This window comes from Typopeltis vanoorti, chromosome 1 (assembly GCF_054136105.1).
Source record: "Typopeltis vanoorti isolate ZY-2024b chromosome 1, IOZ_Tvanoo_1.0, whole genome shotgun sequence".
Taxonomy (NCBI): domain Eukaryota; kingdom Metazoa; phylum Arthropoda; class Arachnida; order Uropygi; family Thelyphonidae; genus Typopeltis; species Typopeltis vanoorti.
The window spans coordinates 179,514,218-179,538,684 of NC_143549.1; the positions used below are offsets into that span (position 1 = coordinate 179,514,218).

The 24,467-nt window shown below is 34.8% G+C and overlaps 1 protein-coding gene across 1 annotated transcript in view; it reads right to left on the reverse strand.

Moving 5' to 3' along the window:
* The window catches only part of Fbl6 (F-box and leucine-rich repeat protein 6), a 273,653-nt gene that overhangs the window by 98,229 nt on the left and 150,957 nt on the right, over positions 1-24,467 (reverse strand). Inside the window, exons 6-7 of the mRNA XM_090404578.1 lie at positions 23,425-23,562; positions 6,158-6,319 (exon numbers count right to left, since the gene is read on the reverse strand). Coding sequence (XP_090260704.1) covers positions 6,158-6,319; positions 23,425-23,562 — 300 coding nt within the window. The remainder of the gene's footprint in view (positions 1-6,157; positions 6,320-23,424; positions 23,563-24,467) is intronic.

The following is a 24,467-nucleotide window of genomic DNA, read 5'->3' on the forward strand; positions in this document are numbered from 1 at the left end:
TGTTTGTCACAATACGCGAGACTAAAACAACATGGTGTACTTAAACAAAATTGTAGCAGCAACACAAAGACTAGAGTCCTGATTTTCCAATGACAAGGCTCTTACTGCTGAACTGACTCACTTACGCCACACCTTCTTGGCCAACGGCTACAATCCACATAAAATAAACAAAATACTAAACACTCCTAAGAAACCCCTCCCACCATCCACCACAGAGAACTACAACAAAACAGTCACCATCCCTTACATTAAAGACACATCCGTAAAGATCTCAAGAATTCTCAATAAACATAAACTACGCACTACATTCAGACCATGTAGCAAACTAGAAACCCTCATCCGCTCACCCAAGGACAGCATTCCTCCTTTATCACATCCTGGAGTTTACCAAGTGCCCTGCTCATGCAATCAAGCCTACTACGGTCAAACAGGAAGAACTGTGAACATCCGCATCAGCGAACATAAAAGATACGTCCGGAATTATCATTATGGGAAGTCGGGCCTAGCAGACCATGCTCTGGATACCCCTGCACACAGGATCAACTGGAAAAACACAAAAGTACTACACAGAAACCCGTATAAATCAGAGAGATTGTTCTTAGAGGCGACAGAAGCCCTAAAACACACTCCAAATCTCAACAAATATGGCTGTATTAACTTGCCGAAGATCTGGAAGACAGTCATATTAAGAAAAAACTAGCACTTTTCTAGGACTCTAGTAATATATGATAACTTTTTTTTTTTCCAGATAGAGGGTGCCAAAATCAGGACTCTAGTCTTTGTGTTGCTGTTACAATTTTGTTTAAGTACACCATGTCGCTTTAGTCTCGCGTATTGTGACAAACAGTGTTTTTGTGCTCTGAAGATACTGGTTATAACACCAGCGAAATATCAGCATCAAGTTAATAAATTAATTATTTACTTAGTTTCTGTGTTCTATTATACTGTTAAAATAATAAACAACAATAAGTATTGCTTGATATAATGTCCCATTGATACCATATAACTGCAGCATATTGAATAGCTTCTCTCTTGGAACCTTATCAAATGCCTTTTCCAAATCGACAAAACTTAAATACAGATCTTTGTTATATTCCCATGCTTTCTCGACTATTTGTCGTAATGTGAAGATCTGATCCTGACAGCCTCTATTTGGCCTGAATCGAGCTTGTTCTTCACCAAGCTTTTCTTCCACAATTCTTCTCAACCGTTTCTCAAGTATACTTGCATAGATCTTGCCAGGAACACTCAGTAGGGAAATACCTCTGTAATTCTCACATCCAGTTTTATTTCCCTTTTTATATATGGGTACTATGAGAGCTCTACTCCAATCATCGGAAATTCGTCCCTCTGTTCAGGCTTTTTGAACTATGTAGTGCAGCCACTGTAAGACTCTTATACCACCATACTTCAGCATTTCTGGTCGAATATCATCTACTCCAGCTGATTTTCCACATTTCAAGCCTTTGATGGCTTTTTCTACTTCAAGTATGGATATGTATTCCTGCCTGCATGCCTGGTCAGTGTTTTTTACCACTGTGCTGTCATCACTGCTCGTTTCATTTAGCAGTTTTTCAAAGTAATTACTCCATACTTCAAGGATATCTTTTTCTCCAGGTTTCATGTCACCTTTATCATCTCTAACTCCTTTTACAGCACTCTTTCCTCCACTCCTAAGCTTCTTCAACAACTTCCAGAATATTTTGCCACCTTCTTGATATTTATTTTCTATATTCTTGCCAAAGTCCTCCCATGACTTTTGTTTAGCTAGTTTTACACAGTGTTTAGTCTCTATATTCTCTAAGAGCACAAGCTGACTTATTTGACAAGAACTTTTGATATGCTTTCTTCTTTTCCTTCGCTGCCTCTTTAACTTCTTGTGTCCACCAGGGAGTTTTGATTTTTTTATCCTTGCAGACAACCTCACCACATGCCTCTCTGGCAGAATCAATCAATGTTTTTTCTGAGAGCTGCTCAACTTTTATTCGCTTTAAAACTTTCTTACATGTTCTTCTTTTCAGTATGAAATTCAATTTTATCTTGTTCAAGACTAAATAGTGATCACTTCCAATTTCAAATCCTCTGTACACTCTGGTGTCCTGCACCAGGGAGAAAACATCACTATCAACAATAACATAGTCAGTGAGACTTTTCTTATTCCTAGACTCTTCTCTCCATGTGAATTTGTGCACATTTTTATGTTGGAACATGGTGTTAGTAATAACCAGTCCATGTCCTGAGCAGAAATCCAACAGATATTTGCCATTATTATTAGCTTTGCTCTTTTCTCCAAATTTTCCCAAAATATTTTTGTATGTCTCACAATCATTTCCTACTCTGCTATTTAGATCCCCAACAAGGACCAACTTTTCCTTTTTCACTGTGTCAGTTGCTTTTTCTAAAGCCTCAAAAAATTCCTCCACTTCTACCTTAGTAGAACCTTCTGTGGGACCATAGGCACAAATAAGTCTCATTATCCAGTTCCCTATACTCATATTTGCCCACATCACTCTACTTGAGACTGACTGCCATTCAAGAAGATTAGCCTCGTATTTTGTGTTGAATACTATGGCTACTCCTTCTTTTCCTTGATTGTCATTGCCTGAATATAATATTTTGTATTTATTGCTCAGAAAGATCTCACCAGTTTTGGTCTTTTTTGTTTCAGTAACCCCTATTATGTCGATCTGGTACTTATCTAATTCCTCAGCTAGCTCCATTTCTTTGCCATTCAGGCTTCTTACATTGATAGTACTGATCTTTAACTCTGGTGATGTTGAGTTAGGGTTTGTTTTCAGATTTGTCCCAGTAGCTGACTTTTTGCTGTTCGCCCTGGTTCCCTGGCGAAAACAACGGGGGCCTTGTTTAACCAGGCTACGCCCCAGCTGGCATGCAATTTTGCCAAATTGCCAGCCCATCCTCGTTCGTTCAGTATCCAAGTAGATACCCAACAGGGTGGCCCACGAAAAGGTGAGGATTGGACATTAGGTCAGAAGCCCTGGTCAGTTCTCCGCATTCCTTTAAAGGCTATGTGGAGGTCTCCTCTCAGTTATACAGCTTTGACACTTAAGCACCCCCCCCCCTTATCCAAATAAGGATAATATTCATGATCATCATACGTATCAAGGATTTAAGCCTAGTATGGCCTGTTCCGGCCATAGAAGTCATCGTTGAATCGTTTACGAGGACGTCCTGGTTTTCTTTTTCCTAATGGCTTGTACTTTAAGGCTTGTTTTGGTAATCTTTCTGTTTTCATTCTTTGAACATGTTCCATCCATCTATGTTTATATTTTTTAATTTTTTCAATTACTGGTTCTTGGTTTAATTCTTTCATAATATCTTCGTTTCTTTTGTGATCAAATAGGGTATATTTTGCAGATTTTCTCATAAACTTCATTTCTGCTGTTGTTAATCTTTGTTTGTCTTTTTGTTTTATTGTCCAGATTTCGCTTCCATACATTAAGACCGGTAGGGCTAATGTATTGTATACTTTTAGCCTGGTTTGTTTTTGAACTAGGTTTGGTTTAAATATAGAGTTAATTACTCCTGTTATTTTTAAATATTTTGCAATTTTTATGTTTATATCTTTTTCATTTTCATATGTGATCGTACATCCTAGGTAGTTAAATGAATTCACCTGTTCTAAGATCTTGTTATCTATTACTATCTTAGTTCTTGCTGGATCTTGTCCTTTAAAGGCCATAGTTTTTGATTTTTCCGTTGATATTATCATACCATAATCTTTGGATATCTGATTTAGATTTAAAATAGCTTTCTGTAAGTTATCTTCAGAATTTTTAATTATTATTTGGTAGTCTACAAAGAGGAGAGTGTTTAAGTTAACTGTAGGTGAAAGTTTAATTCCTTGATGTAAATTTTTACTCCATTTTATTATTATTTCATTTAAGTAGATATTAAAAAGAGTTGCTGAGAGGGGACATCCCTGTCGGACCCTTTGGTTTATCTCTCTTGTATATGATAGCTCATGATTTAATCTTATTTGTATTTGATTATTTTCATATATACTTGTGACAGCTTTTAGGATATTATTTGGTATTTGTCTTTCTTTTAATATGTTAAATAATATGTTTCTTTTAAATGTTTCTTTGTCAAATGCTTTTTCAAAGTCAATAAATGCAATATGTGTTTCTAAATTATATTCTCTTCTTTTCTCTATTATTAATTTTAGGCAGAAGGCTGGGTCTATACATGATTGTCCTTTTCTAAATGCATTTTGTACTTCTAGAATAAAGTTTTTGGAATATTTTATTAGTTTGTTATTTAAGATTCTGCTGTATATTTCGTAACATAAATTTAGTATACTGATACCTCTATAGTTTTTAGGGTCATCTCTATTACCTTTCTTAAAGATAGGAATCACAATTGCTTTTTTCCATTCTATTGGGGGGATACCAGTTGAGTAAATTTTATTTAAAAATAATAAGAGGCTTCCTTTGAATCTTGTTCCTGCGTATTTATATAGTTCTGAACCTAGCTTATCTTCTCCAGGTGATTTTCCATTTCTTGTTTCTTTCAGGCTGATTTCTAATTCTTCTTCAGTTATTTCCTTTTCATTAATTGTTTGCCAGTTGTCTTTTTTAAAATATTTGCCTGTCCACAGTTCTGTGTAGTAATTTAGAAATTCTTCTAATTTCAATTCAGTGTTTAATTTTATGTTTTCTTTGGTATCTGCATTTAGGTGTTTCAAAATTTTATATACATTGGGTCTTATTTTATATAAATCATGTTCTAAATTAGAAACAAATTTATTCCATGATTCTCTATGTCTTTTTCTGACTTCTCTTTTAGCTATGGCTCTTATTCTTTTATATTCTATTTCATCTTCTAATCTTTTACTGCTTAACCATTTGTGATAGGCTTCTTTTTTCTTTTTGATTATTTCTTTGATTGTATCATCCCAGATCTTCAGTTTTTTTCTTTTATTGAATTTTTTGGTCTTTCCTAAGCTTTCATTTGCTGCTGCATTTAGTATCGTTTTTATATTAAGCCATTCTATTTCTATTTCTTCATTTTGTTTTATTTTATCTAGATACTGGTTAATTCTTTGTTCATATAGCCATTGTACATTTGTGTCATTCAATAGTCTAGTTTTATAAACAAATGTTTCAATTTTTCTTAAATAATAAGGATAATACTAAAAAGGATAATATTAATAAATAAATAAATAAAAAGTATATTTCATTGTAAATGTCTATCTTATCTGAATTTAGATGTACATGTAAAGAAAAAAATATGCTTCATTTATAATAGAACAAAATTGATTCATATAATTATTTTTTATCAGTCGCTATCGTATGCTCTTTGTGTTGTTAATGTCTCACAGCATACGTTCACATATGAAGATTCAAGAGTGATTGCCCACGAATTTTGGAAACTATGAAGCAGTTATCACAATCTGAGTAGAAGAATTTATACATAATATATAATTTATTGAGAAATATATACGTTTAAAATAATTCTTTTTTTTTTCTTAATAATGATTCCATGTATTAAAGATGCATAGCCGAAAATTGCCACATACCCGCTGAAGACCTTTCATGTATGCCCAGGGGGGGACGTGTACCACACTTTGAGAAACACTGACTTATAGTATAAACTTCACTGAATTTAAAAATAAAATGAATCATGAAAACAATTTCATGCCTTTTTTTATATTGAAAAGGTTTGCTGGTATTATAGTAATCAATTAAGAATAATAAATAATACTTGAGAAGAAATTATATTCTTGTTTTCTTATTTATTTTATCTTATTGACTTATTTTATCAAATAGTATGCATAATAAATAATTTTTACACATGGTGACCTTTTTTAAAAAATGGTATTATGAAATATTCAGCTTGTGTCCCTATAAAGATTAGTCATCCTTATAAATATTCCTTATATCTCTGATGGAATTTGAACCCAAACTGTTACAATGTGTCATTTACATCTTAGGAATGTTTTGGAGGCATTCCTAACATGTAAATGAATGAAAAATAGCATTTCTTGTTTTCATCTATAATAATTCTGTCTGTTAAAAACACATGAACGTGAATGAAAATCTGAAGTGATGTTTGGTATAAACAAATACACTAAACTTCTAGAATTATGTCTTGAAAAGAAAAAAAATAAAAGAAACAAATAGGAAAGCAATACCTGTATAGACAATGATGTTGCACTAAGAGAAAACTGACTGTTTGCAAGATGCAACACTCTTAGTCGAGGACAACCTCTCTGAAAATGTTCCAAGGGAATGATAATACGAGAGTTTGTTTTCATGTTGGAAGCATCAAGCACTTGAAGATTTGGACAGGAATCCTGTAAGTAAAAATCATTAAAACTTTTAACAAACTTCATTACAAATCATCAATTACACCCCCTTCCACTATGCAGCCTGAAATGTTTATTCAACCAGAAAGTAATTCATGGTTATAAAACAATCTGGGGGAAGAGGCTAAAAAATATGAATTTAAGCAAGTCAGATCTATAATTACATTTTCAGGCTCAAGCTACTGTGGAACATCAAATTCAAAAGTGAAGGAGTTATGAAAGTATTTACTTATGTAAATACTTTCATAATTCCTACACATAAATGTGTGTAGTAATTATGTTGAATATCCTATGACCTATGTGATAGTTCTCAAAAGATAAAGTTGGATATCTGCAAAAGCAGATTTAAAGGAGAATGAAATTTTTAAAGGCAATCAAAGTTCAAGAATATATATTCATATTCGCATTTCAAAGGGAACAGATAGCGTACTCATATAACGAGTATTCTGAGAATAGCAAGGGGACCAAAAAAGGATACAATTTTTGTTTGGACGTTGCACCCAAAAAAAAGAAAGAAAAAGTTCTAGATTTCCACTTAGAATAGTAAATCTAGAATATTATTATTATTAACAGCCCTCCATGAAATCAAAAGACTCACCAATGATCTCATTCCAGCAAGACATCAATTATTCCATTCACTTACACAGCCATAAGCAGAGCCTAGCTCTTGCATTCCTCCTCACCACAACCCTTACTCGGCTTCTAGGAATGGCACCTGAATTCTCTTCCCACCTGCCACAAGTTGCAAACTTTCCTTTGTGTCTATACTATGAGATTATGTTATCAACTTGCATGTTTCTATATTTCCTTCCCTACTTCTATTTCTCAAACTCTGAAGACCACATTCCTTCAGTGGGTCATCACACAAAATTCCACAGGACAGATATTATCTTGATTACCACATGCTGAATCTTTTCTACTGTTTCCTTACCTCCATGGAAATCATGTGAGCAAATCTGAGCACAGTAATACAGATGTGGTCTTATCAATGCCTGGATTAGTGTTCTCTTCAACAATGTCGATATGATGATTTACCTGCCTTAGCAACGCAGCCTCAAAACTTCAACTCATTGTTCACCATCACTCCTGGGTCCCTAAGCATCATTAACCACCTTCCCAAATTCCCATTAACATAATAATTAATATGCAATGTCTTCATTCTAAGATGTAACTTTGCACTCAGCAACATTAAAACTCATTAGCATCTGCCCACAGAACCAGTCTGTTCTCAAACAGCAAAGATTCTGTATCAGATATCTCCTTTAACCAACCCAACATTATATCAACATATAATTGGATGCTTCCCTCCAGACCATCTCAATATATATGTTAAATAGAAATGGTCCATGCACAAAACCATATGGTATACCACTCATCACCTTCATTTTCTAAAACACAACTCCTCTGTATATCATTCTCTATACCTGCCAGCTAACCAGCCACTCTCCTATCCACGTCACAAGTTTATTTTGCAAATCTATCCCTTTGAGCTTGTATAACAATTTCACATGGAATCTTGTCAAATGCCTTGACAAACTACAGGGATATCATAATGAATATATAGTATGCCCACCGTTTGTAGGTCTCTCCTTGGCATTTTGCCAAGAATAGTCGATTCATGCTGAAGGGGAGAAGAAATGAAGGATGTATGAATTGGTCGCCAACATGCAAAATCACATGCTTTCTTGTCTGTCGCTGTACTAGTAGTAGCTTGATTTTTGTTGTCGCTTTTTGGCATTATTTTTTTATTATTAATTTGTATGATGGATCCAGTACAGTCAACAAGTTCTGTTGTTAAACGTTTCAGTAGCGCTTGCAAAAGAATATTGAATAATGTGCTGACATTCTGCAAAAAAGAATCATCAGAAGGCTATCTCCTTGTTCCCCTTTCTCAAGTCATAAAACGTGCAAGTGCAATTGCAGGCGTATCGGGATCGACTGTTAAAAGAATTCGTAGGGAATCAAAAGGTGAAGGTAAACCAAAATTTAAATCTCCTAAAAAAAAAAGCGCCAGAGAAAGAAAACCATCGAAACCGTAGCTTTGAATGATTTTGATGTAGACGTTATAAGAAGAACTATTCACGAATTTTACATGGTCGAGAAAAGAGTGCCAACTGTTCCGAAATTAATTCCTGTGCTTAAAGAAAAAATTAATTTTTCTTGGAAAAGATAAACTTTAAGGAAAATACTCCATGAAATCGGATTTTGTTTTAAAAAGTCCCAGAATAAAAGGAAACTTATCATGGAGTGAAGTGACATTGTTTTATCTAGAACGCAGTATTTGAGAGCAATAAGACGTTTCAGGGAGGAGAAAAGACCGATTGTGTATCTAGATGAAACTTGGATTGATAGTAATTTAACTTATGGAAAATGTTGGCAGTCTAAAGAAGAATGTGGAGTGCTACAAACCGGAAATGCCCCGCGGCGCATAATAGTTTTGTGAGAGGGTAGAGAAATGGGTTTTTTTACCGAATTCAAACTTACTATACAAAGCCAATTCAACTACTGGAGATTATCATGGGCAAATGAATTCAACGATCTTCGAAAAGTGGGCAGAAGAAAAACTGATTCCAAACCTTCCTAAAAATGCTTGTTATAATTGATAATGCTTTATAACACTCTATTCGATTAAACAAAGTTCCAAATTAGTCTAATAAGAAGCAAGTTCTTATGGATTGGCTCTCTGCAAATTTTTCTCATTCCCCAGAAATGCGAAATTGTGTCGAATTTAACTATTTAAATTCGACACAATGCTCAAAGAGCATGGATTTCTAGCTTTGAGGCTACCACCATATCATTTCAATATTAATGCTATTGAGTATGTTTGGGCAGAAATGAAAAGTTTCATTCGCCATCATAACGTAACTGGGGATATTATCATGTCGAAACTTTTTAAGCTTTCAGAACAGGCAGGTGACTGTTCTGAAAAATATTGCTCTCGTGTCACCTCATTGGAAAATATGTATTGGGACAGAGACGGAATTATCGAAGAATTATGCGAACCTTTGGTGATCACTTTAAGTGAAAGTGATAGCGATTTGGACACCGATTCAGATGACTCTGAAGATTAAAAGAATTTGATAATGGTATTTTTTTCCAACATTTTTTTTAGCATGTGTTTGTTAAAAAGAGTCACAACAAGTCATAAATAATTAATCAGTTTAGGACATTAAAGTGTCTCAGTTCTCTCAACTGTAAGTTTAGAATATCTAAGTTCATTTGAAAAAAAATTCTGTTTTTCTGTATAATTATTTTTATTTTATAGAAAACTTTCTTAAAAATAAACTTAGTTAAATTTTTGTTTTATGCTATACCTTTTTTAATTTTTTTAATACTCTACGTACATTTTTCCAACTGTTATACAAGCAAAATAGTTACTCTTAAAAAACAGCAATGTTTGTAAAAGAAAAGCTAAATTTTCTGACCTGTAATAATAAACAAACTCATCCCAGAAGACAGACTGATTACCCTATTATCGGAATGGATTCTCCTTTTTCTGACATGCGCAGAAGTGTTGAAGGATCTCTAATCGGTGGGCGAACTATACCAATATTCATCTCCCTTATCCAGCTCTCATCAAACCATTGTAAGATGCAAGTAGATATCTAAAGTAAGATTTACCTTTAATGAAAGATAAGTTCTCCTCTATAAAGAAAGTACTATCTACTCACTTCCAGATTTGGTTTCTGACCAGCCTTTCCAATAGTTTAATAATTACTCTGAGGACATAGGCTGCTTTATAATTGGCTGATATTCAGTTCTAGATCCACCATTTTGGGCATGTTGAGATTCAAATAACCAGTTTATTCTAATTCTATTACATTCCTTTATCACTAGTGCTGATATCTTATCCAATCTTGCTGCTGTGTCTGCATGAAGCTCCTGCAATATTGCTGTAATATCATTCTGTGTAGTTCCACTTTGGCTTCTGGACAACAAGTGGGTACATCTGATATGTACTTTTAAATGTGATTATCTCCTATGCATTTTACACGTTCTTACCATTTATATTTGGAACAAGGAAGTTATCCTTCCCTGTTTCTCTTCCTTTCATATTCATTCATCCTTTCACTCATCACACGTGAAAGAATTTTTTTTCAAATTTCCTTTGGCCATTCAGCTACTTCTTTTCACCGTCTGATTTCACTTCCTCAGTATGGCTGTCATCTTTCTAACCTGTTCTTTACTGCTTGTGGGACTAGTTATTATATTTTCCTCAATACGATCAACAACATTTTATTTTTTGGAAGATTTTGCCTTAAAATTTTGTCTTCCAATTAACTTCCCTACATTTTTTTTTGTCCTGACTATGGAGATACTGTGAGTTACAGCTTCTTTCAGACATCCCTTAAACACTTCTCATGCACTGCTCATTCCTCTAACATGCAGCTTCTCATACTTGCAGAGCTGAAAACTGGTTTCTCAGTTTATTATAATTACCTGTGTTATAGTAATCACCAAACATATACTAGGTTTGTAAACAAATTCTTATTATATGTCAGATTTCTAATTTTGTTGTTTATGGTTTCATTGGTGCATTACCATCTATGGCCAAAAAAAAAGAAATGTATAGATAAAAGACTGTGTACAGAAAGTTTCATTAAATATTTATTTATGAAAAGAAGAGCCAAGCAGCATTATTTTTGTGATGTAAAATAAGCAAAACCAGGAGATATTAAGGATCCATCCTTATTTCATAGATGAATAAATACAGAAATTTTGAAAGTTTCAAAAACTGTCCAGAGAGTTTACAGCCTTATCTTGCAGTACTTAAAAGACATAGACACTGCCCAAGTATCTTCTGTATATTCACCTTTTATTAGCTTTTGATTAAGATTTCAATGTTTTGAACTGTTCATTCTCATCAGAGACAGGTAGAAATCTTAAGAGAATAAAAACCCTCATTCAATATCAAAGCAATCCTAGTCAGAAAGTTGTATTTTTCATAAATGAACTCTCAGTTGATGCGTAACTATAATTATTTCTATCTATTTTGCATTGCCAAAATGACGACTCTTGGCTCTTCTTTTGATAATTGCCATTAGGTACTGACTAAGAATTCACTTATGAAAAATACAACTCTCTGACATTAGATTACAATGGAACTGAATGACAGTTTTTGCCCTCTTTAAGGTTTCTGCCTGGTCTCTGATGAGAACCAACAGTTCAAAACAGTTGTCAGTCCAGTGAAACCTTAATCAAAAAGCACCAGGTGAATATATGGACACCTGGGCAGCACTCATGTCTTTTAAGGTTGTGCAAACAAAGGCCCAATTCCAAGGATTGCATTCTAATAAGCTTTCTGGTTAATTTTCAAAACTTTCAAAGTTTCTATATTTATTCAGATATGAAATAATGATGGATCTCTAATATCTCCTATTTCTATTTATTTCCTAAAATATATCAAGGATAAAAACAGGGGTGTGTGTAACTATATACATGTGTGCCAAATGATTTTTTGTAAGTGATTATGACACAATATTTAAATTTATGCTGCGACATGGTATTAGTAATGACTAGTCCATTTCTTGAACAGAAATTCAGTAAGTATTTATCATTATTTGCTATGCTTTTTTCTCTAAATTTTCCTGAAACATTTCTGCTATGTCTGGTATTTGTTTCCTACTCTGCTGTTTAGATCTCCAACAAAGACCAACTTTTCAATTTGTCTTGTCTGTCTTCTCTAACAAGATGAAAACCTCCTAAGCTCTTTCCATGGTTCTACCATGGAAAGAGCTTAGGAGGTTTTCAGATTGTGTGGATTATAGGCACAAATAAGTCTCATTGTTCATTTTGATGTTTGTCTGCATCACTCTGCTTGATATTGCTTCTTGCCATTTGAAAAGATTATCCTCATGTTTAGAATTGAATTGTAGTTATTCCTTTCTTTCCCTGATCATTACTGCCTGAATATAACATCCTGATGATTATTCCAGTGTTGCCTCTTATGTTGATGGTGTGAATCTTAAATTCTGCTGATAATGATTTGGAATTGTGAGGTTTGTGCTGTAGCTGGATATTCACTGGTCACCCGGTTCCCTGACAAAAACAGCAGCGGCTTTGTTTAATTGGATAATTCCCTAGCAAGCATGAAATTTTATCATGTTGTATCATCATTTTGTATTTTGGTTTATAAGAAAACAATTTCAACAGCTAAATCCAAAATTGTCAGCTCACCTTCATTCATTCAGTATACAGATAGGATACCCACTATTTGGATGCATCTTGAGAGGGTGAGAACTGGACATTGGTCAGTTCTCCACATTCCTTAAAAGATTATGTAGTGGTTTCCTCCCAGTTATCTAGGAGGAATGATCCTCAAGTGACTCCATTGAATGTGGGAGAGCATAAACAAGTTCAAGGTTCAATATGACAGGCATATTGCTATTTGAAAGGGCCTCCCCCATGATGAATATGCTGACTCCATGGAGGTTGCTCTAATAATAATATTAAGCTTTATTGCAACTCCAAAATGCAAAACCAAAGTTTTGCCTTTTGGAGTTGACTTTTTATTTCAAAAATCCTAATCTATTATAATTTATTTTTTGATTTAAGAATAAATTTGTAGATGTTTATTTCACATCATTATGCATGACATCTAATAATCATGTGTGTGTGTTTTCCTTGCCAGTCCAGTTTGGCAAAAGGGATATTGCTTCTTCACTGTAATCAATAGGTGAATTTGAATGGATTCAATCCCACTGTAGTATGGATGGTTGTAAATATCTTTAGGTAGTAGATACATTTCATGATCTAGCGTGAGACCAACACTATGCTTATTGAAGGCCTGAAATGGCAGGGGGAAGATTGATGTTTTATTCTTTAGAACAAGGTTTCCACATTATCTAATCCTTATCACATCCATGGTACTAATGTATACTACATATTTGCAACCTTTTCCAGGCTCATCATTGAATTTTTAGTTACATCAAGAGAAAAAATGCCTGTGTAAATTCTTCAGAAACTATCCAATGTATATGATTCCAAAACGCTGCAAAATGTTGCAATGTTACAAGGTGGATTAGCAAATAAAAGTGGGAAAATATACTTTCGAAAAGAAGCCTCAATCAGGCAGACCATCAGACACCACAAATGACGAAATCAGAGAAAAGAAAATTAACAGGTTCATTGTGATGCTATGTGACTGACAAATAACTTCTTTAAGGGTTGGGTATTCTATGTGTAGTGTCCCATTGATGATTAAAAATAAAGTGGAAAATTTTAGCCCAATTTTTTTCAGAGATGTAATTAGAGATGATAAATTTAAATTTCTCATCACTAAAAGACAGAATCTAATTGCAGAATCAACAACCACAACCTTACATCATGATAATGTCACAATTATATGCCATTCACTGGAGGCTATGAAATTTCAAGTTTGGTTGGACAATTGGAATTCAGCATATACTTCAAAAGTGACTAATTTATTTGGTCCCTAAAGACACCTATATTGACATCACTCTAATGCTAATAAAGAATTGAAAATATGCACCTAAGATTGTTTCAAAAAAAAAAAAAAATTATGATCATTTATTTTTCCAAACTACTTTCAATATCAGGGATTAACATTGAGAAAACTATATCCAAAATCAATATATCATCAATATATTTAATTCTGGGGTCATTTAAGGGTCAAAGCCAAATCACTGAGAAGAGACTTGCATTTCAGGAATGGTGAACCAACTGGAGCTTCTGACAATGTCCAATCCTCACCTTCACATGGTGCATCCAAGTTCCATAATTGGCATTACAAAAACAGGTGAGATCTTATTACATACTAAGTATAGGATGTTATTTTCAGTCAACAATGGTCAAGGAAAGAAAGGAGTAGCATTCAATACCAAACATGAAGTTGAATTTCTTGATTAGAGGGTAGTTTCAAGTAGAATTATGTGGGCAAACTTCAAAATGGGACAATGGACAATGAAACTTATTTATGCCTATGGTCCAACAGAAGGTTCTTCAAAGGAAGAAGTGGAGGAATTTTTTAAGTTATTAGAACAGGCAGCTGACATTAAGAAAATAGAAAGTGGTCCTTGTTGGAGTTCTGAACAGCAGAGTAGAAAATGAATCCCACCAGGCATATAGGAACATTTTGGGAAAATTTAGAGAAAAGGGCAAAGCTAATAATAATGGTACTAGACTTCTGCTCAGGACACAGACATCATTACTAACACTATATTTCAACATAAAGATGTGCACAAGTTCACATGGAGAGATACAAGAAATAAGAAAAGCCTCATTAACTACGACATTGTTGATAGTAATATCTTCATGCTCGTTCAGGATACAAGAGTGCACAGTGAATTTGAAATTGGAAGTGACTATTACTTAATACTAAGCAAGATAAAAATGGATATCACATTGAAAAGAACAGCATTTAAGAAAGTTTTAAAAAGAATTAAAGTTGAGCAGCTTTTACAAGTAAACTGTAGACTCGGCTAAACAAACATTATTAAAGAAAAAATGAAACAAATTGAAAATAAGAACCGAATGTTGGAGTCTCGGTGGCAAACTCTGAAGAAGACATTAATTGATTAAGCTCGGGAAGTATATGGTGAAGTTGCCTGCAAGGATAAAAAAATAAAAAGTACCATAGAACACAAGAAATAGCAGTCCTAGAAAAGAAGAAAGCATACCAAAAGTTCCTAGCAAATAAGTTGGCAAATGTCCTAAAATAAATCAGAGAAAAATGTAAGAGAGCTAATCTGCGTGTAAAAGTAGCTAAACAAAAGTCATGGGAAGACTGGTAAAATATAGAAAATAAATATCAGGAAGGTGGCAAAATGTTCTGGAGGCTATTGAAGAAGCTTAGAAATGGAGGAAAGAGTACTGTAAAAGAATCAAAGATGATAGAGGTGACATTAAAACTGAAGATAAGAATATCCTAATGTCTGGAGTAATTATTTGAATGTTGAATGAATTATTTGAAGACTGTTAAACGAACCAAGCAGTGACAGAAACATACCAGAAAAATTTCAAGAGGAATGCAAAGAGGAGTACTTATCAATACTTGAGGTAGAAAAAGTTGTCAAAAACTTGACAAATTATGGCTACACTCCATAATTCAGAGGGCCTGGTCAGAAGATTAAATTCTCAATGATTGGAGTAGAGCTCTAATAGTACCCATCTATAAAAAAAAAAAGGAAATAAAACTGAACGTGAAAATTACAGAGGAATTTCTCTACTAAATGCTCCAGGTAAGATTTATGCAAGCATACTTGAAAAGAGGTTGAGAAAGATTGTGAAAGAGAAATTTGGAGAAGAACAAGCTGGGTTCAAGCCAAATAGATATTGTCAAGATCAGATCTTCACTTTAAGAGAAATAATTGAGAAATCATGGGAATATGACAAGGATCTATACTTAGGTTTTGTAGATCTGGAAAAGGCATACTATAAGGTGCCCAGAGAAAAGATTTTCAAAACGATTATATGGGATGAATGCAATATTATATAGAGCAATACACAGAGCAATATATCTAAGTTGTCAGTCAGTAGTTAGAATTCAAGGAAGATCATGTGATGTAAAATCAGGAGTAAGACAAGCACATTATCTCCACTCTTATTCATCATTTATATGGATTATATCATGAAAGAAAATGGCATCAAGCCTGATATTAGAACTGGAGATGTCAAACTTAGCTCTCTGCTTTATGCAGATGATGTCGTACTCCTAGTGCAATTCTTCAGGATTAACTCATCAAATTCCTGACATGTACCTTCAAGGGGTGTGCAGGATATGATAGTACTGCATGAAAAATTTACATCATTACTAACTTCCTATCGACAATTTTCCTCCAAATCAGTCTGTTACTTGTCAAGACCCCAACATTCACAGATTTCATACTTCTATCATCTAAGACACTTTCTACAGTATCAATCCACCTATATTTTGGTCTCCCTCTGGGTCATTTTTTCTGCAAACCTGGCAGAGAACACTTGTTTTGCTAACCTTTCCTCACCCATTCTGTTTAAGTTACCATACCACCTGAGATTAGCTCTGCTAACACATTTCTCGATGCTGGAAATGTCAAGATCTTTCGTAATATCCTCATTTTTAATATGATATTGCTATCGATGCCATCTGTTCATGCTCCTAATCATTCTCAGGACTCTCATATCTGTGGTCTCTAGTCTTTGGTCAAGTGTTTTACTTCTGACCCAACTCTCAGATCCATAAGTTAAAACTGGTTTGAACACTGTCTTGTATACAGATAATTTAGTGTTCTGACTAATTTCTCTCTTATTCCATATAAATGTATTCAGTTGACTTCCTACCATACCAGCTTTGTTCATTCTGTTGAATATTTCCATATTTAATTTACCATCTTCAAAGAAAATCGTGCCTAAGTAGCTGAAATGTTTTACTTGTTCTACAGGTTCCCCTTTCACAACACAGTTGACAATTTCAACAATTCTACCTATTTTCATTGTCTTTGTCTTTTTAATGCTGACCTTCATACAATATCTATTACAACAGTTATTCAATTTAGTCAGGGAATCTTGCAAACTTGTAGTGGATTTATTTAGAAGTATGACATCGTCCGCATAAAGCAAAGAGCTGACATTAACATCTCCAATTTTGATATCATGTTTAATACCACTTTCCTTCATAATGTGATTCATATAGATAATGAATAACACAGGGAATAATGTACATCCTTATCTCACACCAGATTTAACATTAAACCATCTTCCTGTCCTCCCTTCAATTCTAACTGCTGACTTACAATTCAAATAAAGACTAAGTATTGTTTGATATAATGCTCCATTCACACCATATAACCGTAGCATATTGAATAGGCTTCTCTCTCTCTCTTGGCACCTTGTTATATGCCTTTTCCAGATCGACAAAACTTAAATAGAGATCTTTGTTATATTCCAATGCTTTCTCAACATTTGTCGTAAAGTGAAGATCTGATCCTGACAGGCTCCATTTGGCCTGAATTCAGCTTGTTCTTCACCAAGCTTTTCTTCCACAGTTCTTCTCAAACATTTCTCAAATATACTGGCATAGATCTTGCCAGGAACACTCAGTAAGGAAATACCTCTGTAATTCTCACATTCAGTTTTATTTTCCTTTTTATATATGGGTACTATTAGAGCTCTCTCCAATCAGGAATTCGTCCCTCTGTCCAGGCTTTCTGAACTATGCAGCAGCCACTGTAAGACTTTTATACCACCATACTTCAACATTTCTGGTCGAATATCATCTACTCCTGCTGCCTTTCCAAATTTCAAGCCTTTGATGGCTTTTTCTACTTCAAGTATGGATATGTATTCCTGACTATGAATATTGTGTGTTTTTTTACTACTGTGCTATCACTGCTTGTTTCATTTAGCAATTTTTCGAAGTAATTACTCCATACTTCAAGGATATCTTTCTCCTGTTTTCACGTCACCTTTATCATCTCCAACACCTTTTACAGCACTCTTTCCTCCATTTCAAAGTTCTTCAACAACCTCCATTTGTCTCTGTATTCTCTAAGAGCAAAAGCTGACTTATTTGCCAGGAACTTTTTGAAACGCTGTCTTCTATTCCTTCACTGCCTCTGTCCACCATGGTGTTCTAATTTTTCTATCCTTGCAGACTACCTCACCACATGCCTCTCTGGCTGAATCAATCAAGGTTTTCTTCAAAGGCTTGCCACTGAATCTCCAAGGTTTGGTTCCTGTTCTCAAACTCTTTCATTTTTTCTTCAATAATCTTTATGTATTTTAGTCTACAGTTCACATCTGAGAGCTACTCAACTTTTATTTGCTTTAAAATTTTCTTACATATTCTTTTCAATATGAAATTCAATTTTATCCTGCTCAAGACTAAATAGTGATCACTTCCAATTTCAAATCCTCTGTACACTCTGGTGTCCTGCACCAGGGAGAAAACATCACTATCAATAATAACATAGTCGATGAGACTTTTCTTATTCCTTGTCACTTCTCTCCATGTGAATTTGTGCACATTTTTATGTTGGAACGTGGTGTTAGTAGTAACCAGTCCATGTCCTGAGCAGAAATCCAACAGGTATTTGCCATTATTATTAGCTTTGCTCTTTTGTCCAAATTTTCCCAAAATACTTTTGTATATCTGACAATCATTTCCTATTCTGCTATTTAGATCCCCAACAAGTTGCTTTTTCTAAAGCCTCAAAAAATTCCTCCACTTCTACCTTAGTAGAACCTTCTGTGGGACCATAGGCACAAATAAATCTCTTTGTCCAATTCCCCATTCTGATATTAGCCCACATCACTCTACTTGAGACTGCCTGCCTGCCATTCAAGAAGATTAGCCTCGTATTTTGTGTTGAATACTATGGCTGCTGCTTCTCTTCCTTGATTGTTATTTCCTGAATATAACATTTTGCATTTATTGCTCAGAAAGATCTCACCAGTTTGTCTTTTTTGTTTCAGTAACCCCTATTATGTCGATCTGGTACTTATCTAATTCCTCAGCTAGCTCCATTTCTTTGCCATTCAGGCTTCTTATGTTGATAAGATAATGTTGATAATGCCTCCGTAGCGCAATTGGAAGAACGACGGTACATTGCGCCCTTCGATTGGAATAGGCCTAAGTTCGATTCTCGTCGCGACGGGAGGAATCTTTATCTGGTCGATTTCAATTCGAAGGTGAGTTAGCCGATCTCATACGGAGGTAGCAGGGTTTTTTCTCCCGGAAACTCGGGTTTTTCATCCCGCATACATACAAATCGGCCCTTCAGAACACACGCAATTTACAGACAAAAAAAATTACTAGTTGTGGTGGTGTTGGAGGTGGGCGGTAGATGGCGTTGATGGAGATGATTCGTAGTAGCGGTTAGGTGTAGAGACAGCTGTAGATGTCCTCCCGTGATGAGTCTTCGGACTCCTTGGAGGTATCAGGAATAATAATAATAATAATAATAATAATAATAGTACCAATCTTTAACTCCGGTGATGTTGAATTGGGGTGTGCTTTCAGATTTGTTCCAGTTGCTGACTTTTCGCTGTTCACCCTGGTTCCCTGGCAAAAACAACGGTGGCCTTGTTTAACCGGGCAACACCCCAGCCATCATGAAATTTTGTCCTGTTGTACCATCATTTTGTATATTGGTTTAAGCCAATAAGAATACAATTTGGTCGGCTAAATCCGAAATTGCCATCCCATCCCATCCTCATTCGTTCAGTATCCAGGTAGATACCCAACAGGGTGCACCACGAGAAGGTGAGGATTGGACACTAGGTCAGAAGCCCTGTCGGTTCTCCGCATTCCTTTAAAGGCTATGTGTAGGTCTCCTCTTAGTTATACAGCTCTCACTGACTAAATTAAATAAAAGCTGTAACAAATTTGGCATGTAAATGAGCAATAAAAAGACCAAAATTTCTGAATGGAGGATCTCCATTCAGAAAATAGATCCTATATAACAAGTAAAATATTTCAGTTATTAAGATGAAATATTTTACTTGTTTTTAGTGAAGATGGCAAGTTAAATCTGGAAATAGACAACAGAATAACCAGAGCTGGTATTGTGGGTAGCCAGCTAAATAAATTTATATGGAATAAGAGAGAAATTAGCCTAAACACCAAACTAGCAGTATACAAGATAGTTTTTAAACTAATTTTAAGTTATGGATCTGAGAGTTGGATTATAAATAAAACACTTGATCAAAGATTACAAACCACAGATATGAGGGTTGAGAAAAATTAGGGAAGTTGTTATATTGCCTTCCTTCCTTTAACGGATGTTTGTGATTTTATATAACGATATTGATAAGACACTTTCTTGAAAACACATGCCTCTGGTTAACAAGAGAATTGGCTCTGGGAGGAGTCAATCCTGATGTCTCAGAGTCCTGAGATCAACTTCTCAAGAAGTTCTAAGATATTTATATTTTGAGAATGCACCTCTTAGGACTAATGAATTTAATAAGTTATATTAAAAGAGAGATGATCTCAGGAAGGAACACAAGTGATATCCTAAATCTACAGGCGTGGCCATGGTCTTATTCCTTAATTCCCCGCTGAGGTTCTCATTAATCCTTTTATAAGCAGTGCATTAGATTCCACACACAGACAACTTGATTAGATTAAAGAAAACAAAGGTTTAATGAATATTATATACGATACATACAGATTAGAACACTACACAATTTCAGTCAATGGTTAATATATTAAGATATTAAAACTCTAACTGGGCCCAATCATTCCATGCTTAGTATTATCAATGATATTAATTAACTAATAAATTTTCTTACAAGGCTAAACACATGTGGCAATAACACTTCTAAACTAAATGCTAACAGGCTATTTTGGATATCAGCCATATCATTCAACTCAATACAAAATTCTAGCAGCACTATCATTAAAACCACAATGCTAATCTTCAAAACCCTTTCCGAATCATCTCAACATTCTCCTAGTTAGTACAATAACTTAGCACTGCTACGAAACTATAATATTTTATCGTTCAAGATTCTGATCGCTACAGTCCAGTCTTATGTTATCATTAATGCTCTCTCTTTAAATCGATCACTTAAACAAATTCCTTTCATCCACAGCTAGCAATAAAAAGTTTCTACTTATCTATCTCGGAGGTCATCACCGTTGTCGACTTGTCGGAAGCTGGCTTTCTTCAATAGAATGTCCCTGTCCCTTTTCCTTTCCTTAACTGAAAACAGTGGCAGGTGGTTCTCCGGGCTGTTGACAATTCTCCTCGACCTCCGTACGACGAAAGCATGGCTGGCTCGGCTGTAGATCTACGGGACTTTGGATCTATTGTCTCTGGTGATGCATCATCCAACCAACTCCGGAGTGGAGGCTCTGCCACTTTCGTCCAGCCTATGACCTCGAGAATCCCAATACGAGACGATCCAAGAACAAAAGAGAGGGAGAGTGGGTGCTCTTGGCCTTTTTATTTTCCACTGGTCACGGGGATTCCCGTACTCTACGATATCCACATACTGTTGAAAGTCTTAGTCACATGGGTCAAACGTCACAGCGACCACCTTCTCTTTTACCCCTCTCCTGCACCGTTGGTATGTGATTGCCAGGGCGAACTGTCCTTCTCATATTACTGCTCCAGGACTTTGAGTGACACTCCCTTCCAAACTTTATGCAAGTCGTGCTGCAATGGTCTGAAAGATTGACCGATTCACCCAAGCTGAAGGGTGGGACAAAATTGCCATATGCAGCTCAATTCAAACAAAGACGGCAGGACCCTGACCTTGAGTGATACTGGTCTTGTGATGACAAAGGCATATCTTATGGACAACTTACGAACAACAAATTTTAATGTAAACTATACAACATTTGACACATTTACTTAGTTGCACTCATGACAGGACCCTGACCTTGATTGATACTGGTATTGTAATGACAAAGGCATATCTCATAGATAACTTGCTAACAACATAATTTAATGTAAATTATAGAATATTTGATACACTTACTCAGTTGTATTCTAACATACTTAGACAAGGAAAACTGTACAGTATGGAACTTGGATATATTTACAAGGTTACACTACAATATACTCAGAGACAAACATATGTATTTATTCAATCTCTCTAGTTTTGATTGTTAAATTATAAAGAGATTGGAATTTCTATATTCTCAATTGATCACAATTTAACAGAGTGAACCAATGGCAGAATCATATTAAAAATGAAGATATTAAAAAGGAACTTGACATTATTACCATTCAAAAATGTGTCAGCATAGCAAGTTTAAGGTGGTATGGCCACTTAAACAAATTGGGTGAAGAAAGGTTAGCAAAACAGGTGTTTGATGCCAAGATGGCAAGAAAGAGACCCAAAAGAAGACCAAGGTCTAGGTGGAATGATTCTGTCAGAATTCCTTAGAAGAACAAAATGTTAGACACAACAATATTGGATGCTCACAAGTAACAGGTTGATTTGGAGGGAAACTGTTGATAGGAGATTAATTATAATGTAAACTTAATCATGTAGTGCTGTCATAGTAACACCTCTTGGGAGTACATCATCAGAAAATTGATGATATTTGATTCTGGATATTAGTATCCTCTAGTCTATGTATAAAAATTAAATTATGTAAGTATAGGGTGATCAAAATTAAATTATTCCCTGTTTTAAGTTGGAACACCAACTAGTGACTCATATGCTGAGAAACTTTGCAGGAATACATAAAAAATAAAATAAAAACAAACCCTCCAAAATTCACTGCCAGGGGAATAAACATCAAATGCATGGAATTTGCATATCAATTCGGCAGGTGCCAAAAGGATTTAACAGGTTAGAACATTTCACAAAACACAGACTGATCAGCAGTGCATTTCCCACTGCATGACTGCCTTGTTCACCTGATCAGATCTCCTGTGACTTCTGGTCAAGGGGATTTCTCAAAGACAGGGTTTAGTGGGATCATCCTGATAACTTGCCAGCACTGAAAGACCACATAATGCAGCATGTGTGCAACATAGTCCCAATCAGCTGAGTTCTACCACTGAATACTCTGAGCAAAAGATGCAGTTTGTGACATACTGGAAAGGGCAGCACATTGAACATTGCAACCTGTGAATGCATAATGGAAGTGAATAAAAATGTTAATTATGCTTGTGTCACTTTTCACCTTCTTATACACACAGAAAAATTACTACATCTATGTTCAGTACATCATATAGCACCCTCTGGTGTACAGTTTTTTTGATGTACAGTTTTTTTTTTTTTTAGATATTGCTTTGTTACAATGCACAATGTAGTCCTTCAAAGTTTCACAGCATTTCAATCACTGGGCGGCACTGCACTCCATAAGGCATTAAACAGAGGTACTTTAATTTTGACCACCTCGTATTTCTTGTTTTATTCAAAAAACAGACGTTAATTTTTAGGCTTTCTATATTAAATGGCTTTATTTAAATTAAACTTCTTATAATTATTTGTCTTTCAAGTTTGTTTTTCTTGAAAACTGTGCATATTTCTTGATTCTTCTAATACATTTTCTTGATTCTTCTAATACATTATTATTTTTCTTGTATATCAAAAATAGAACAAGCATAAATTATGAATCATAATTACTAATTTTATGCAAAATTCTTGATTATAAAAAAAGTATATTTTTCTGCATAACTAGTACTTACAGCAATAGCTTTAATAATTGGATTAAAGTTAGCAATTGAATTTTCGGCAAGGCACAGCTGGGTAAGACGCTCTCCACATATGGACAGTATATATTTCAAGCAGCCTGCTGATATTGGGCTGTTATTACTCATTGATGACTGCAATAAAATAATGTTAAATTACAAAAAAAGTATAAAATGTTAGTAGATATTTTTTATTAAGTGGCAAACAATGCTTGCCTGTCAAAAGGTATGAAAGTTATCAAGAGTTTATGGAAATTCAAAATTTGATATGAACTGTCAAAAGTTTCAAAACGGACCTGAAGGAGCTAACATTCATCTTTTATTAGTATTTTTACTTATGCATTATTAAAACACTTAAGGAATAGAACAACGTAATTAAGGATATAAATTAAATTAAACTTTAATAAATATTTTCCGATATTTCGGCAACGTCACATTGCCATCTTCTAAAGGAACTTACAAAAAAGTTACGTGCACGTAGGCACTACAACACAGAAACTGGGAATGAAGAGATGAAGCTATTGTTCTCCTAACAGTCCTGATGGTGCCCTCTAGTGGGCTAAGTAGGTGTTCTTGGAAGTTGGGCTGAAGGTCTGCTGATGTAGGCCTCCCAAATTTGGGGCAGTCGCATACAACCAAATTTGTTGAGGTTTGGAGAATTTCTTAGGGCTGAGGCTGATTCCATAAAGTCTTTCAAATTTATATTTGCTACGGTGTATCACCGTAGCTTTCTTCCACCGTATTCTGTGGCGTGTATCCAGAGCATGGTCCGCAAGCCCAGAATGACTGTATTTGTGAAAACGGATGTAGTCCTTGTGTTTCGAAATTCTGACATTCGCTTTCCTGCCTGTTTGGCCAAAGTAAGACAGTTTACAACTGCAAGGGACCTGGTAAACACCAGAGGATAAGAAATGTCCATTATTATTTTATAACCAAGTAGAAAACAATAGTTCATGTTTCTGACAGTTATCTATTTTTCATAAGTAAACTCTCAACTGGTAAGTAAATAATTATTTATGCACTAATTGAGGATAAGAAAT